Here is a 16,081-nt window from a genome sequence, read left to right as displayed (position 1 = left end):
AACAACAGCTTCATCCTTTGTTTGGCTTCAGCATTTGTTTAATTAATAACTTATTTTGAACTTATAATTTTGTCTGGTATGTAGGATACAGATAATAAAAGTCACATTAAAATCCAACACCAACACCAACTCTTCTCTTATTTCATATTTTGCCAATATGCTGGGAGTTTTGGGCAGCCTGTAATATACATTTAAAGCCCGTTACCCCCACAACATAAGTTATATATGATTCATAGGCTGATATGTAACAACTGCCCAGGGACTACAGAGAAAAATAGTTTTTATCTAACTCTGTCGCATTTACTTCAATGTTTTATTAACGTGTACTGACCCTGCTGAATTAAACTGATTAAATTAAATTATATTTTGACTTAATATGAGGATATGTTGGTGTTGAAGTATAACTTTTCACAAACGAACCATTCTCCTCCTTGAATTGTGTTGGAGGCAGAAATCTTAGCGACAGATCAGATCACAACACCTGGACAAATAAAACAAAAACCATGGCGAGACATCAGTAGGGGTGAATGTGAAAGTGGCCCTTTAAATCATAAAGCGGTTATGAAATAGATGCTTGTGTAAAACTGCATCCGGTTTTTACTGGAGATTAATCAGAGGTTTTTTATGTTCTCTTTGTTTCCGACAGAAAAAGTACAAAGATGAAGGGAGGAAGGAGATGACGTCGTCTCTGTACTCTCAGCTCCCTGAAACCTCAGAGACCCACTTCGCTCGAGAGATGACTGAGATACAGAGTGAGGTATGGCACACACACACAGTGTTTCTTATGAAACATATATCTACGTATCTAGTTTGATTGGCCTGCGTGATGGAGAGAACAGAAAACACTCTCTAAGCTAAACATCAGAGACAAGCACAACTCTTTTTATAGTTCACACGTGAGAAAAACACATTTTGAGCTTGTTCAGTTTGATGATGAATCTGGACTCTGGAGATGTTTTGCTCAATACACAGTGTGGAAATACTAAATGTAAAGGTCCTGCATTCAAACTCTTAATTTAAATAAATGTACATAAGTATGGGCTTAACAATGAATGTAAATTAGAAGTAAAGTACTCATCATGCAGAATGGCCCGTTGCAGTAATATATAATATATAAGAGGTTTATAATCAGTGATCCATTAATGAGCTAATTTAAACTGCTTTATAAACTGCTGGGGAGCTCATTTATTAGTTGATCTGCAAAAATACCAGTATATATAAAGCTATCAAATACTTGTGGTGGAGTAAAAAGTACAATATTGTAGCAATAATTGGAAATACTTAACTTAAAATGCAAGTATCTCAAAACTGTACTTAAGTGCAGTACTCACCCTGTATTTACTAGTAAGTAAATACAGGGTGAGGTACAGCACACACAGACTCACACTGACCTTTGAAAACTTTGAGAATGAAACTGAAAAGAAAGAATTTGGCGTTTGTTGCGTTTTCTGTAGATGGCGAGCCGATTCTGAATCCAATCATCTTGACTTGCACTTTTGTAGCTGCAAAAACAAGCGAGTATTTAAGCGTGTAAAAATACACGTAGAGTTTGAAGAAGACATGCATCTACTGCAAACAAGGGCTTGATAAAATGTCCCTCTGAATATGTCCTGTTGTCTTCTCATCTCCAGAACAAGTATAAGGAGAGTGGGAAGAAGAGCCAAACCATCAGTGTTTACTCCCAGCTCCCAGAGACCAACGAAATCCAGTTTGCCAAAGCTGTATCTGAAATGCAGAGTGAGGTACGGCAAGAGAGTAGTTCATTTAATTACATTTAACTACAGCGTGCTATTATGATTAAAGTTAAAGCAATGTGCTGAATCTGAAGGACTCAATGATTTCCTGTAAGAAGGTTGGAGAACTTCTGTCCTTATTAGTTTGCTGATGATTTATTTTAGACCAAAACAATCTGATACAACCAAAGTTTAAAAGAAGTGTTTCTCTCTCCCCTAAAACCAAACGTCAGAGTAAAATGTGGCTTTTTAACTGCAGCCATGTTTCCTTTGTTCTTTTCAGACCAAATATAAAGAAGCAGGGAAGAAAGACGCGTCCAGCTCTCTGTACTCGAAGCTGCCTGAGACTCTGGACACTCTGCACGCTAAAGAGGTTTCACAGCTGCAGAGTCAGGTGTGTACAGAGACAGCATGGTGTGTTCAGGTCCAGGCTTTCCACTGGACCTTTGGCCATGAGCTAATGGGAGTCGACAATTAATAAGAAAGTGTTGCTGTGTCCAGTGAGCTGCATAAACTGCATAATTTGGAGAATTGTTAATCTTCAGCTTTCTCTAGAAAAGCAGAAAGAAACAATAAATCCTGGTTTATTTAAATTTAATTTGGGATATTTGTGCATATTTTTGCTGTTGTCTGCTAAAATAGCAGTAATTTAAATTTAAAACCTCGTGAAAAAGCTTACTTCTGTGTGTTTTCGCTCTGTCCGGCCGTCTTTATGCAGGTGAAATACAAGCAGGACGGCAGGAAGGAGGCGAGCGGTTCTCTGTATCACCAGCTGCCTGAAACCACAGAGACACAGCTGGCTAAAGAGCTGAGAGACATTTACAGCGAGGTGAGGAACACCCCGACACAAAGGCATCACCGCAGGGTATCTGTACGGTAGAGTAAGCTCTGTGTGCTCTTTCTCAGGTGAAGTATAAAGAAGGGGGAAGAAGGACGTCAGAACGAACTTGTACTCGCTCCTCCCTGAGACGGCAGAGACCCAGTTTGCCAAGCATATGTCAGAGATACAGAGCGAGGTGAGGACCCTGAACGCCTCATACAGGTGGTCTGCAGGTGGATAGGTCCATCAGAAGCCTTTTCTCAGTATTTTATACAGAAATTTAATTTGAAGAACCTTTTTTTGACTATTTTGATTTCACTAAATTTCCACAGTACAATATATTGTTTTAGATCAAGGTCCTTTTCCTAGTTAGGTTATAATATAGTAAACCTTTTATGAAATACTCTGAACATAATCTAAACAGCTGGGTGAATTTCACACCATGACTCTGGTTCAAAAAGTGGAAGATGTCACAGAATTTTTCATCAACTTTTATTTCATTTTCTTTCAAGGCAAAGTACAAGAAGGACAAAGAGGATCTGCCCGACACGTTATACTCTCTGCTGCCTGAAACTCTGGAGACTCAGTTTGTCAAAGAGATGGCTGAGACACACAGCGAGGTGGGAAACTCATCATGTTGTGACACCATAAATCTGTTCACGCTGTCAGATTGTGGGGACTTAAGCTGCTCTTTACAGAGGAAACCATAATTCATAACACTGCTAATATTCTTTTTTTTTTTTTTGGCAGTAAACCTCATATGTAGACTCAGACCAACAATGAATGTATCTCCTCACAAGTCCTGAATATGTCTCACAGCCTGATGTCTCCTCTTCCTCCATTGTTGTCCAGACACTATTAAAACATCAGTGAGCCTCAATGCTGCACCGGCTGACATGTTCCTTTATCACCATGAACACACACTCTGTAGTTTATTCTGACTCAGACCCACATATATAAATAATAATAATTATCTTTGTTTATAGAGCAGTTTTAAAAAAGTGCTTTTACAAGTGGGGAAAATAAGATTTATAGATAAGATTTCCTCGGGCAGGCTGTTTCAGAGCCTCGGGGCCATGACTGCAAACGCTCTGTTCCCTTTAGTTTTAAGTCAGGCCAGACAACAGACCTCTGTCCAAGGATCTCAAGGTACGTGCCGGTGCATACGGTACTAAAAAGATCAGAGATATAGCCGGGGTAAAGGCTATGAAGAGCCTTAAAAGTAATCAGTAACATTTTAAAATATCTTATCAAACATACTCGGAGCCAGTGTAATGAAGTTTAAAAAGGAGTGATGTGATCACATGCACTGTCCTGCTGTCCCAAACACTCACTGGAGCACCACATGTGGATTCATCCGCCGCCGGAAATAGTCCCCAGCAAATGCAGTCTTTTTGAACATGAAACTTTATAATTGTGAGGTGTTAAAGATATGCATTTTTAGTAGGAAGCAGTGTGCTTCGGACGGCCAACAGACCACGGACAGGGTAGGGAAGACAGAAAGTACTGATAATAAGACATTGTTGGTTTTTATCATGAGATGTGTTCACTAACAGAAAACCACCTTTCATATGTTAGGGAAAGTCTTCAGGGAATGTGTGGGCGTCAGTCCTAAGAGACAAAATGAGGTGTGTGTGCTCCGTCTCAGGCGCTCCAGCATGTTAACACGTTGTAGATAAACTGACCACTGTTGTCTATTCTGGTCTCGTTATCAGAAACCGTTTCAGAGCTGCTGGATACCTCTCTCCTCCTCCTCCTGTGCTGCTGAAACACATTCAGAGTGGATTTACTCTCTTCTGAAAAGCTCTATTATGTTATCTGTGTTTAATGTGTTTTCCTCTGGTGCCTCTTCACCTGTAGCTCCTGCCTTTTGGTTTTTAAGTGAATCTGACATCTGCAGACAAAACGGCAAAAATGTTCATTTTAGTTCTTTTCAAATCAAGTGGTGCTGAGAATTTAAACAGTTCTGAATAAAAGCCAGCAAAACCACAATAGTCAGCCACAACAAAGAGAGGTGGACATGTATTAAAATATTTGCTGCAGGCGCCTCTCATAATGTGATATTTGTTGTGAAGGAGGAGAAGCCGTAAAAATGTATGTGATCATGAAACAAACAGAAATTTGACCTGTTCTTCCTCCTGCAGGTCAAGTACAAGGAAGCAGGGAAGAAAGAAGCCAGCAGTTCTCTGTACCACCAGCTGCCTGAGACTCTGGAGACGCAGCGTGTTAAGGAGGTTACTGAGCTGCAGAGCGAGGTACACCCATCCATTATTCACTCATCTGCATGCTCAGTTTGTTCGGCAGTGAACAGTCAACTGTCATGAAGCAGCTGATTGTCCTGATGTAATTCAATGACAGATTTGAGATTTGCATTCTGCACACTCACTGTCGTGCATTATTCAGACAGCGAGAAGCTCAAACTGAGTGCAATCGTCACTCTTCAAAGAAGTAATGAATGAGCCAGTTATTTTGTGCTTTGAAGACACTGGGCTAAATGTGGTGGATATTTTCAATGCTGTTTGTAGCTGGTACAGCAATATTTTGTCAGCATTATCTCGCTGAGGAACGGAAATTTTTATGTAAAGTAACTGAAATATTCAGGAGAAATACAACAGAAACTACTCATGCAGTCTCCTGAAATGAACAATGCTCTCTCTCTGGTCTTCTGCAAATCAAAAGTGGTGGTTTGAGGTTTGGACCAGGAGATTAGTTTTCTTTTAGCTCATTAATTGCAGGCTCAAATTTAGTCTGCACGAGGTGGCCATTAGGACTGAACCAAAGTGATTCAGAGCTTCTTGTCAGTTTAAATGTATTTCATCTGATTGCTTACTTTGTTTGACCAACAGGCGAAACACAAATCACACTAGTTAAACATAAAAAAACCAGCAAATCCTTAAAAGAAAGAATCAATTATAAAAGTTTTCACTTGGTTGAACGTAAACCCTGTGGGATGATGCTGATCATGTGTAATTTTAGTTTTTGCTCCTTAAAATGACCAAATCAAAGAAACACACAGTGATTTCAAGCTGAATTAAAACAGTCTGTCTGAATTAATTTTCCACCTGCTGCCGTTTCCTTCAGAACAAATACAAGCAAAGCGGGAAGAAGTCGATGTCGTCCAGTTTGTACGCTCAGCTGCCGCAAACGGCTGAGACGCAGCTCGCCGCCAAGATGTCCGACCTGCAGAGCGAAGTAAAGTACACACACACGTTTGGGGATGGGCGATACAGAACTTTTTTAAATTTGAGATGTTTTCCCATTTTTTGTACGATACATTTTTCAAAGTAATGGCTATTTTCAGGAAAAAAAAAAATCCTTACTCTTAAATTGGAATCACATGACACAATCAATAGCACATTTATCACCAAAGCAAAAGTACTGAGTGTGTAAGCAATGACCAGATGTTACAGAAATACTATGATTAAATAATAATTGATACCAAAGCTTGTGAGTATTGAAATACCGATCCTGCAGTAACGATTCATAATTTACACACACTTGTAATAATATGTACACATGAGGATGTTAACAGATGTCACTCCGCCTATCCCTCAGACTGTTTTAGTCCTGATGTCAGAATGAGTTGGATGTCGTCTTCAGTGTCTTCTGCCTCTCTTTGTCCAGAGCAAATACAAGGAGGACGGGATGAAGAGCCGCTCTCAGAGTTTATACTCTCAGCTACCAGAAACTGCTGAGACTCAGTTAGCAAAAAACTGTCTCAGAGCTGCAGAGCGAGGTGAGCTGCCCCTGTTTCTTTATCTTTTTCACTGGATTCAAGCTCAGGACCTTCTTGCTGTGAGGCAACAGAACTTACCACTGAGCCGCTGTACCACCGAAAACACTGTCACTGTCAAATTTAGCACAGTTAAAGGTCAGGGTCTTTTCACATTAATAACATATTTATTTTAGAAACAGGTTTATGGCCAGGTTATCACATATAAAGGAATGCTTTGGTGTTGTGGTGCGTAACGATCAAAATATACAAGTTAAAGAGGTGGTATTATGCTTTTTGGCTTTTTTTATTTTTCTATTGAGTTGTATATCTTTTTTTGTGCATGTAATAGGTTTGCAAAGAAGTCCAGCCCAAAGGGAGTTCCCATCTCCCACAGAAAACTCTGCTCTGAACTGCCTGAAAACAGCTCGTTTGTAGTCCAGTTTGTCTGTGACGTCACAGGGATGAAAGCTAAATGCGCCTCATATAACGCTCGCCAAGCGGCTACTCCGACACGCCCTCAAAAACACCGGTGTAAAAACAGCGAGCTGCAGCACACAGCTCTCCTCTCCTTCCAAACACCAGCTACCCTCCAGGCAGTCAGTGGACATAAAGTTGTTCCTGTGATGTAGAGACAGAGCTCAGTTAAAACATTATGGATGAAAGATACTTTTGTTACAGATTAATAACTCACCACTCTGAAGCTCTTGCTCCAGTCCATGTTGCCAAGCTGGTCGGCAACATGTACAGCTGAAATAAAGCCGTGTTGGCTTCTCACTGACCCGCCCTTCTCTGCTTCTGATTGGCTAGTAGTCCTTAAATAGGAACTGCGCATGTGCAACTCCCAACAAAGATCCTGTAGAGGTAAGATGCATCACTCCATAGCTAAAACGAAGCCTTCAACACACAGGGTGAAAAGAGGAGCTGCAACAATGTGTGAAAATTAAACCATGTAAACCTCTTCTGGTACAACCCCTAAATAACATTTTGATCCTGAAAATGAGCACAATACCACCTCTTTAAGATAAAAACAAATATATTCTGTATTGAAAAGATATGAACACATCAGATAATGACCCTGTTACTCAGGCACAAATGCATAAAGAAGTCCCTGAATTTGTAGAACCTCCATTAGTAAAACCATGAATTAATAAATGAAGCAGTGGTCTGTCTGGAGAGAGCCACCTGAATCAATAAAGAAAGTCCACCCACAGGGTTTTATTGACAGGTCATTGCTGTGAAGAGCAGAGCAAAACAACACAGCAAACCTTTTTTTGTTCACCTAAAGCCAAACATACTCCCTAAAATGGTTTCAGTGCAGACGCAAACAGCAGCACTGGCTCACATTTCTGACTGCGAGCTAAAGCAGAGGTGTGTGGTGGAAACGGCGTCTAACTGGTGATGTTTTTCTTTCAGGCCAAGTACAAGGAGGCGAGCAGGAAGGAGGCGAGCAGCTGTCTGTACCACCAGTTGCCTGAAACCCTGGAGACGCTCCATGCTAAAGAGGCTAGTGAGCTGCAGAGTCAGGTACACAAACACTTACATGCAGAGGACAGATTGGTAAATAGAGCACAAAAAGATGAACACCTCCAGGCCTGCTGGTTCTTTGTGGACCTTCAAATGTGGGAGTTTCCAAAACAGTCCAGGACTTTCTTTTGAATCATCAGGGGCCCTGGTCTACAAATGTTCTGCAGCTTGGGATCCCTGGACTGGATGAAGACACTATCTTATTCTCTGTGAACAACAAACAGCTTGTTTATAACATGTGAAGACAGAATTCAGTCAGCATCGCATGGTGTCAGCCGAGTATCTGACTTTGACTTGTCCTGTCCTTCACTTTCCTTTCCTGTCCTGTCTGATCCTTTACTTTGCTTCCTTGTACTGTCCTTTCCTTACTTGTACTTTCGTTTCCTTTCTTGTCCTGTTCTGCCCTGTCCTTACTTGTACTGTACTTTTCTTTCCTGTCCTTTCCTTTCCTTCACATTTCTGTCTTTTCCTTTTCTTTTCTTTCCTTTCCTTTCCTTTCTTTTCCTGTCCTGTCCTGTCCTGTCTGTCTTCTCCAGATGAAGTACAAGGAAGCAGGTAAGAAAGAGCTGAGCACCAACCTGTACTCACTGCTGCCTGAGACAGAACAGATGAAGTTTGCTAAAGCCGCCATGGAGCTTCAGAGTGAGGTGGGTGGACTTTTTACAAGGCATGATCACACCCTTTGGTTTATTTTCTCTGCTACATACCTTAGTGGATGGGTTGAATGTTACTTATAAAAAGAAAAATTGGGCTCAAGATGTCATGAAATGTTCCCTTGATACACATAAACTCTATACTTAATCCTAACAGACTGTTTCCTGTAATATGATTGTTTAGTTTAGGCTAAAAGAAAAGAAACATCAAGAGCAAATAACAGGACAAACAGCCCGTTTTTGTTGTATATACATCTTGGTGTGTGTGCGTGTGTGTGTTGCAGAATAAATACAAGCAGAAAGGCAGACAGGAGATCAGCAGCAGTGTTTTCCACCACATGCCGGAGACCAAAGAGACCGAGTTCGCCAAGCAGATCTCTGATCTTCAGAGTGAGGTTAGAGGCCAGAGCAGTGTGTGTGTTTCTTTAAGTTATCGTTGCATGCAGTGTATTTCTTCACATTGTTTCATACTCGCTTATGTTTTCAGGAGTGGAAATGACAACATGTTCTCTGAAAAAAGTATATTCATATCTGCATATTTATTTTGGTTAGACAAAGTACAAGAAGGACAAAGAGGATCTGCCCAACACGTTATACTCTCTGCTGTCTGAAACCCTGGAGACTCAGTTTGCTAGAGAGATGGCTGAGACACACAGCGAGGTAGGAAACACTCACTCTCTGTGTTACTGTGCACATTTTAGTCTGTTTGCCTGAAAAAGACAGCTTGTGCGCTGGGTTGATAACTCACAGTGTGTGGTTGTGCTTCGCTTAAGGTTCTTAGTTGTTGCTTTGTTAGTCATGCATCACCACAAGGTGACTTTATCCATTCACCAGATTCTGTAAATAATATTTAAATTGTCACTGTTAATTAACTGATATTTCACAATGTGCCTGCAGGCCTTAAGTCTTACATTTGAATTTCAAAAATATTTGATCAGATTATATGTTTATTTTTGTCAAAATTAGTTTTTATGGCATCAGCAAACAAGTTTATAGTCCTGTTCTTTCCCTTCCTTTTCCTTCCCTCTACTTTCTTGTCCTTTCATTTCATTTCCTACACCTCCCTTCCTTTTCCTTCCCTTTCCATCTTTTTTCTTTCCTTTCCTTTCCCTTCCTTCCCTTTCCTTAACTGTCCTGTCTGTCCCTTCCTTTTCCTGTCCTTTCCGTCCCTTTTCTTTCCTTTTCTTTCCTGTCCTTTCCTGTCTTGTCCATACCTTCCCTTTCTTTTCGTTTCCTTCTCTTTCCTTTTCTTTCCTTCTCTTCTTTCTTTTCCTGTCCTTTCCTATCCTTCCCTTCCTCTCCCTTCTCTTTTAATTTCTTTTCTTTTCCATTCCTGTCCCTTCCTTTCCATCAGCAAACATGTTAATATTCTATTAAATCATCATCCTTTATACTTCCCTGCTACGCTTGCCCGTTTGGAAATCATCTGAAATGTTCCTCCGTGATGCCCAAAAATAAGCATCAATAAGCAAACAACCTAAACTGGCTCCTTTCGACGCAAAGGAGCAGCGACTCTACTCTGAGCTCCTCGCGGATAGCTGAGCTTCTCACCCTGTCTCTAAGGGAGACACAAGCCACTCGCCTGAGGAAACCCATTTCAGCCGCTTGTACCCACAATCTCGTTCTTTCGGTCATGACCCAACCTTCATGACAATAGGTGAGGGTAGGAATGACAATTGACCGATAGATCGAGAGCTCAGTTCTCTTTTCGTCACAACGGTGCGGTAAAACGAGTGCAATACCGCCCCCGCTGCTCCGATTCTCCGGCCAACCACCTGCTCCAGTCTCCCCTCACTCGTGAACAAGACCCCGAGGTACTTGAACTCCTTCACTTGGGGTAAGGACTCATTCCCTACCTGGAGTTGGTACTCCACTGGTTTCCTGTTGAGAACCATGGTCTCAGATTTAGAAGTGCTAATCCTCATCCCAACCACTTCACACACTGCTGCGAACCGATCCAGTGAGAGCTGAAGGTCACGGACCGATGATGCCATCAGGACCACATCATCCGCAAAAAGCAGTGACAAGATCCCAAGCTCACCGAACCGCATCCCCTACTCGCCACGACTATGCCTTGATATCCTGTCCATGAATATCACAAACAGGGATTGGTGACAAAGCGCAACCCTGGCGAAGGCCAACTCCCACCTGGAAAGAGTCCGACTTACTGCTATTTGTACTCGGACACAGCTCTCGCTTTGGATGTACAGCGATTGGACAGCCCTGAGAAGGGACACCCTCACCCCAAACTCCCGCAGCACCTCCCGGGGGACCCGGTCATATGCCTTCTCCAGATCTACAAAACACATGTAGACTGGATGGACAAGCCCACTCCAGGATCCTTGTGAGAGTAAAGACCTGGTCCGTTGTTCCACAACCCAGTACAAAAACCGCATTGTTCCTCTTCTATCCGAGGTTCGACTATTGGCCGAACCCTCCTTTCCAGCACCTTGGAGTAGACTTTACCGGGGAGCCTGAGAAGTGTGATAGCCCTGTAGTTGGCACACACTCTCTGGTCCCCCTTTTTGGACACTCCTGCCACTCCTTGGGCACTATACCCGACTTCCACGCAATGTTAAAGAGACGTGTCATCCAAGACAGCCCCTCCACACCCAAAGCTTTTAGCATTTCTGGGCGGATCTCATCAATCCCTGGGGCTTTGCCACTGTGGAGTTGTTTGACTACCTCAGTGACTTCCACCAGGATAATTGATGAGAATCCCCCATCAACCTCCTGCTTTGCCTCTACTAGAGAGGCAGTCAGATTTAGGAGTTCCTCAAAGTGTTCCTTCCTCCTCCCAATTACCTCCTCAGTTGAGGTCAACAGATTCCCATCCTTACTGTACACAGCTTGGAGGTAGCGGACAGTTCTCCAGAAGCACTTTGGTGCCGACCAAAAGTCCTTCTCCATGTCTTCTCCAAACTTCTCCCACACCCGCTGCTTTGCATGTGCCACAGCAGAGGCTGCAGCCCTTCGGGTGATGGAAACCAGCGAGGCTGCGCAGTGAGTAAACCTCACTTCTGACAACTAAGGAGACGTAATGAGAGAGTACGAGTTAAAACCACCTGCTCCCGGTGCGATTTGTGTTGGGTCCCGCAAGACCCGTGGGATCAAGAAGGCCGAGTACTCTGAACTGCTGCTTGGTGCATATGCACAAACAACAGTCAGAGTTTTCACAACCCGAAGGTGTAGGGAGGCGACCCTCTCGTTTACCGGAGTAAACTCCAACATAGCAGCGCTCAGCTGGGGGCTTGTGAGTATCCCCACATCCGCCCGGTGCCTCACACCCTGGGCAACTCCAGAGAAAAAATAGGGTCCATCCCCTATCAAGGAGTACGGTTCCAGAACCGAGACTGTGCTTCACCGCCACCCATGTGGCAGCGCACCCAACCCTGTGGATCTTCCTATGGATGGAGAGGGGGGTGTCACGTTGCTGTTTCGGGCTGTGTCTGGCCGGGCTCCATGGCAAACCCGACCACCTCCTCTTCCTCGATTTTTCATGAGGGTCTGTGTGAACCATTCTCAGTCTGGCCCCTCACCTGGAAACACTTTTCCATGGGAGACCCTACCAGGAGCACTGGGCTCTAGACAACAGACAGCCTCCAGGGGCACGCAAACCTCTCCACCACAGTAAGGTGATACTGAATGGTTCTCATTCATTTTAAAACAAAAATGGAAACTAGCGAACAGTAAAATATTAGCAAGTAACAGTAAACTTGAAGCAGAGTGAGGATAATCTCCCTTTGTGTGCTGAAACTATTGAAACACGATGGAGATAAGAGACTCTACAAGAGACAAAAGAAATTTGTTGTGTTGCTCATTTCTGTAGCAGGATTGTACACTGTTTCACTGTGCAGTTATTGATCTGATGTTGTTGTTGTTTTCTATCCCCAGAGCAAATACAAGGAGGCGGGTAGGAAGGAGCTGGTTAACAGTCTGTATTCTCTGCTGCCTGAGACCAAAGACACTCAGCATGCCAAGGAGCAAACTCAGCTGCACAGCGAGGTACAAAACTTTAGTCACAGTCTGCAAACATGTTTTCATCATTGATATTTAAACTATCATCTTCTCTGGGTACCAAGTATGAGATTCTGTTTGCTCAGTAACATGTAACAAAAGCTTCCAACACATAAATCTACTTTGGTAACTATATAAGAACATCCTGCTGCCAGGGAGACTTGGACAAAACCCTTTAATTTTCAGATGCAGAGATATCTTTAAAGCCTATCTTTAAAGTTTCTTCATTGTCCACAGTTTGGATGAGCTGTGAGTAGGATCTCCTTCATCTCAGTTGTGTGTTAATTAGTGGAACAACGGTGTCCATCAACATCACGACGAACGATCGAGTGATTAAAGCCTGTAAACTGGCATTTTTAATTATGTCTTATTAAACTCATAACTCATTCTCCAGTGTGAATACATCACACACCCATCAGTTCACAGTTTCTACAGCTAATTTGGAAATCATTTGATAGAGAGGAACAATAGGGGCTATGGGAAATGTGGTCTGCCGTGAGATAGAGGTCGCCATCATTTTGATCCCTTTTAGTAAGGTTAATTACACCAAAGGATCTAATTACAGACGCATCGATCCAATCTTCACCCCAAATCCTGATACCGATCCCCGGGATCAAATTGGTGTATTTCTAATCCTAATTAAAATGATATTGATATAATAATATTTAAAACTGGTACTTGTGCCTTTGTATTACACTTTGTATTCAAACTAGCATATTGGTGAGGCAGCGAAACCACTTGAGGCATAATTTGATCGGTGCTTTTAATATTTTGCACAGTAAAATGTCAAATGTTTTGTTTTGCAGAAAGCTTACAGGAAGGAGGGGAGGAAGGAAGCTGGCTGCAGTCTGTACGCCCAGATGCCCCAAACCATCGAGACCGTCTTCGCTAAAGAGCTGACCAAGACGCAGAGTGACGTGAGTCTAACGGAGCTCTGTGACCTTCACAGTGTGAGATAGAAAATGACTCTTTGCAGATGATTTTAATAGCTTCAAACTGTGACTTTCAATGCAGGAAGAGAAACTTTGAGCGCTCTCACTGCTGTAATAAACTTTGGGTATAAAGTAAATGTCAATCAAAATGGCATAATGGCTTTCCTGTAGTTCCACTTATCAAGATCTCTCAGTCCCCGTACACACTGCTGCTTTTTCATTTTAAAACTGAGGCCCAATCCCAATGTCCCCCCTCAGCCCTGAACCCTCACAGACTTTACAGACGAGTTTAAGAGGCTGCAAGGGCTCAAAATGCTGTAAACAGGAACGGGACAGCACTTTACCACTTTATCACGTTACCTTGACGACGCTGAATCACGTTGCACACTTTTTATTTTATGTTTTTCCTTATTTTTAAGTCCTGCAGGCTCTTGCCCTTCAGAGTGGAGGAGAGGTAATATGAGGTATATGTCAATATATATATTTATAATTAATCAATACACTGTTAAAGGGTAAATATAAAATAAATAAGGGCCTAGTTGAACCCTTTTTTTCCTTCTTCTCTTATAACGCGGATTTGCCGTGATATTTCTCTCGCTTCCGGGCTTCCCCTGCTAACCCCCGTGTTTCACATCATACCGCTATGAACTGTGGGCTATTCCCTCAGTCAAAGTCTGCAGAAACATACGAAAAGGGTCCATAAGCCCTCACGGACTTCCTGGGAACGCGCCTCAAAGTCTGAGAGTCTGTGAGGGTGGCACATTAGGCCTGAGAACTTTTTCAACATTTGCATCTACTGTCCAGACTAAAATGGTGAAAACGAAGACCTAAAACGGAGAAGTTTGAAAACACTGCCAAACCCGTTTTTGGTTTTAAAACTCCGGGTAGCGTTTTAGTGCATACGGGCAAAAACGGAGGACTTTAGAAACAATTACACAGACGCTCACATTTGGCTCTCTGATTAGATCTCTTAAGTCATGCAAAGTAGAAACTACTGACAGAGTTTTGGTTTTGGTATTTCTATTAAAATATTTTATACCGTGCAAATAACACTTATAGCCTCCACTTGTACTGTGCATGTCGCTGTATTTACTTTGCGATAACTCCGAGTTTTTTTTCCCGCCGCCACAGACGCTTTTACGTCCCGTGTTACATTCAGTAACAGTCCCAGCTTGTTATTGGTCCATGCAAAATAAAATCTGGTGCTGTTCTTTGTCTGCAGTACTTTATTCTTTCGCCAATCTTCTGTAACTACAAATAGACCATCTGCGTTATGTTTATGCGCATGCCAAGTATACGTTAAAGGCCACTTGAAGTGCGTTTTCAGTCGTTGTAGACGGAGATCAACTCTGATACGCAGCTAAAATGCTGGTGTGGACAGAGAGCACATTCGTTTTAAAACTCGAATGCGAAAGTGTTGTAGATGAGGCCTTAGAGCAGACTGTCATCATGGCTGTTGTTTTACAGTTACAGTAAAGTAAAGAGCAGCCTTTTGGGCGTTTATAGCTTGTAATTAAGAGCTCAGTTTGCAGCAGGTCAGGAGAGACTCACAGCAAATGTGAGGCCTTTAAACAGCAACATCCCAAGATGCTTAACACACACACACACATATAGAGGGAGAGGGTTGGTATCATTTTGTTTGCTGAGGCATGAACACGGAGAGCAGCTGTGTTGTGCTCTACCGCCTGAGGACACAGACACTGACCTACTGCCTACACACACACACACACACACACACACACACACACACAGTGAAGACAAACAGCAGTGGCAGGTTGAAGCTGATAAACTGGGGCAGACACACATTTCACCGGATCGCTTCTGAAAACTGACACCTCTCAAAATACCACGGATGTAAATCTACTTTAAACTATCTTAACTTTTTGATGCTGCTGTTTTCAGGCAAGGCCACTCAGAAAGAGTTAAAACCTGGAGCAGGTGGAGTACTCTTATGTCAACTTAAAAGGGATTCAAACTTTATGAACCTTTCACCAAGAAGGACCAGATTGGATGATAACGGTTTGCCTCAGATGACCTTCACTGTCTCCAGCAGCTGGAGGTTTTTCCAACATGACATTGATTTCATTATTTACAAAAATGTGTCAGTAAATGTGCTCAAACTGAGATTTGTATGCAGCAGAACAATTTCATTTTGGTGCATTTGAGTGACAGTAATAGGACCAGAACACATCTATACTGCTTTAAATAATGCAGGAGATCATAAACTCTAAACTGATCACAGAGCCCAGAAATAAGCAGAGTCAGGTGTGAGGAAAATCTGGCCTGATGGATTCAGTTTAATACAAAAATACAAAAGTGCCACCAGGAATCTGAAGGAGTGGAGCTGCAGTGTGATGAAGATGAGTGTAGACTTGGACTGCTTGATTCACAGATGAGGTTCATTGCTTGGTGCCTATCGGGCCCAGAGGGCAGAACATCACAGCTCCGGGTAAACTGGGGCACAGGGCCTGATGCTTTCTGGTTTCACGTCTGTTGACCGAGCAATGTTGACGCTAACTGGAGCGTATAACGTACACCACCTAGACAACAGCAGCCCAGACTGCCCTGCTTCTCCAAAACGCTGTTACAATAAAACTGATCCACGGGCTGAAGGAGCACGGGAGACATATTTTGTTTACCAGCCCGGTTAATTTGATCATTATCTGAGAGTTTTACTGCATTCTTTT

At 42.6% G+C, this 16,081-nt stretch overlaps 2 protein-coding genes across 2 annotated transcripts; both read left to right on the top strand.

Annotated features, from left to right (window-relative positions):
* The first annotated feature begins 650 nt into the window (after nt 1-650).
* Nucleotides 651-6,284, top strand: LOC119894779. The gene is made up of 9 exons (XM_038707448.1): nt 651-757; nt 1,632-1,742; nt 2,017-2,127; nt 2,452-2,562; nt 2,640-2,749; nt 3,066-3,173; nt 4,698-4,808; nt 5,635-5,745; nt 6,178-6,284. Exons 1-9 carry the CDS (start codon nt 677-679, stop codon nt 6,200-6,202), a joined length of 879 nt encoding a protein of 292 aa, XP_038563376.1. The 5' UTR covers nt 651-676; the 3' UTR covers nt 6,203-6,284.
* On the top strand, nt 6,268-13,459 carry LOC119894780 (nebulette-like). The gene is made up of 7 exons (XM_038707449.1): nt 6,268-6,289; nt 7,682-7,792; nt 8,329-8,439; nt 8,730-8,840; nt 8,998-9,105; nt 12,340-12,450; nt 13,269-13,459. The coding sequence occupies exons 3-7, from the start codon at nt 8,329-8,331 to the stop codon at nt 13,419-13,421; spliced, it is 594 nt and encodes a 197-aa protein (XP_038563377.1). The 5' UTR covers nt 6,268-6,289; nt 7,682-7,792; the 3' UTR covers nt 13,422-13,459.
* Nucleotides 13,460-16,081: the final 2,622 nt, after the last annotated feature.

This window comes from Micropterus salmoides, unplaced genomic scaffold (assembly GCF_014851395.1).
Source record: "Micropterus salmoides isolate LMB-PRFRI ecotype aquatic unplaced genomic scaffold, ASM1485139v1 Ms_hic_scaffold_9, whole genome shotgun sequence".
Taxonomy (NCBI): Eukaryota; Metazoa; Chordata; class Actinopteri; order Centrarchiformes; family Centrarchidae; genus Micropterus; species Micropterus salmoides.
The sequence above is the reverse complement of the archived record's forward strand: the minus strand, read 5'-3'. Positions and strand labels throughout refer to the sequence as shown.

Excerpts from the sequence above, each read along its gene's own strand:
- LOC119894779 (XM_038707448.1), top strand. The coding sequence starts at position 677 with ATGACGTCGTCTCTGTACTCTCAGCTCCCTGAAACCTCAGAGACCCAC. Across the intron at positions 2,563-2,639 it reads TGAGAGACATTTACAGCGAG|GTGAAGTATAAAGAAGGGGG; the intron begins GTGAGGAACACC and ends GCTCTTTCTCAG. Across the intron at positions 2,750-3,065 it reads TGTCAGAGATACAGAGCGAG|GCAAAGTACAAGAAGGACAA; the intron begins GTGAGGACCCTG and ends TTTTCTTTCAAG.
- LOC119894780 (XM_038707449.1), top strand. The coding sequence starts at position 8,329 with ATGAAGTACAAGGAAGCAGGTAAGAAAGAGCTGAGCACCAACCTGTAC. Across the intron at positions 8,841-8,997 it reads TCTCTGATCTTCAGAGTGAG|ACAAAGTACAAGAAGGACAA; the intron begins GTTAGAGGCCAG and ends TATTTTGGTTAG. Across the intron at positions 12,451-13,268 it reads AAACTCAGCTGCACAGCGAG|AAAGCTTACAGGAAGGAGGG; the intron begins GTACAAAACTTT and ends TTTGTTTTGCAG.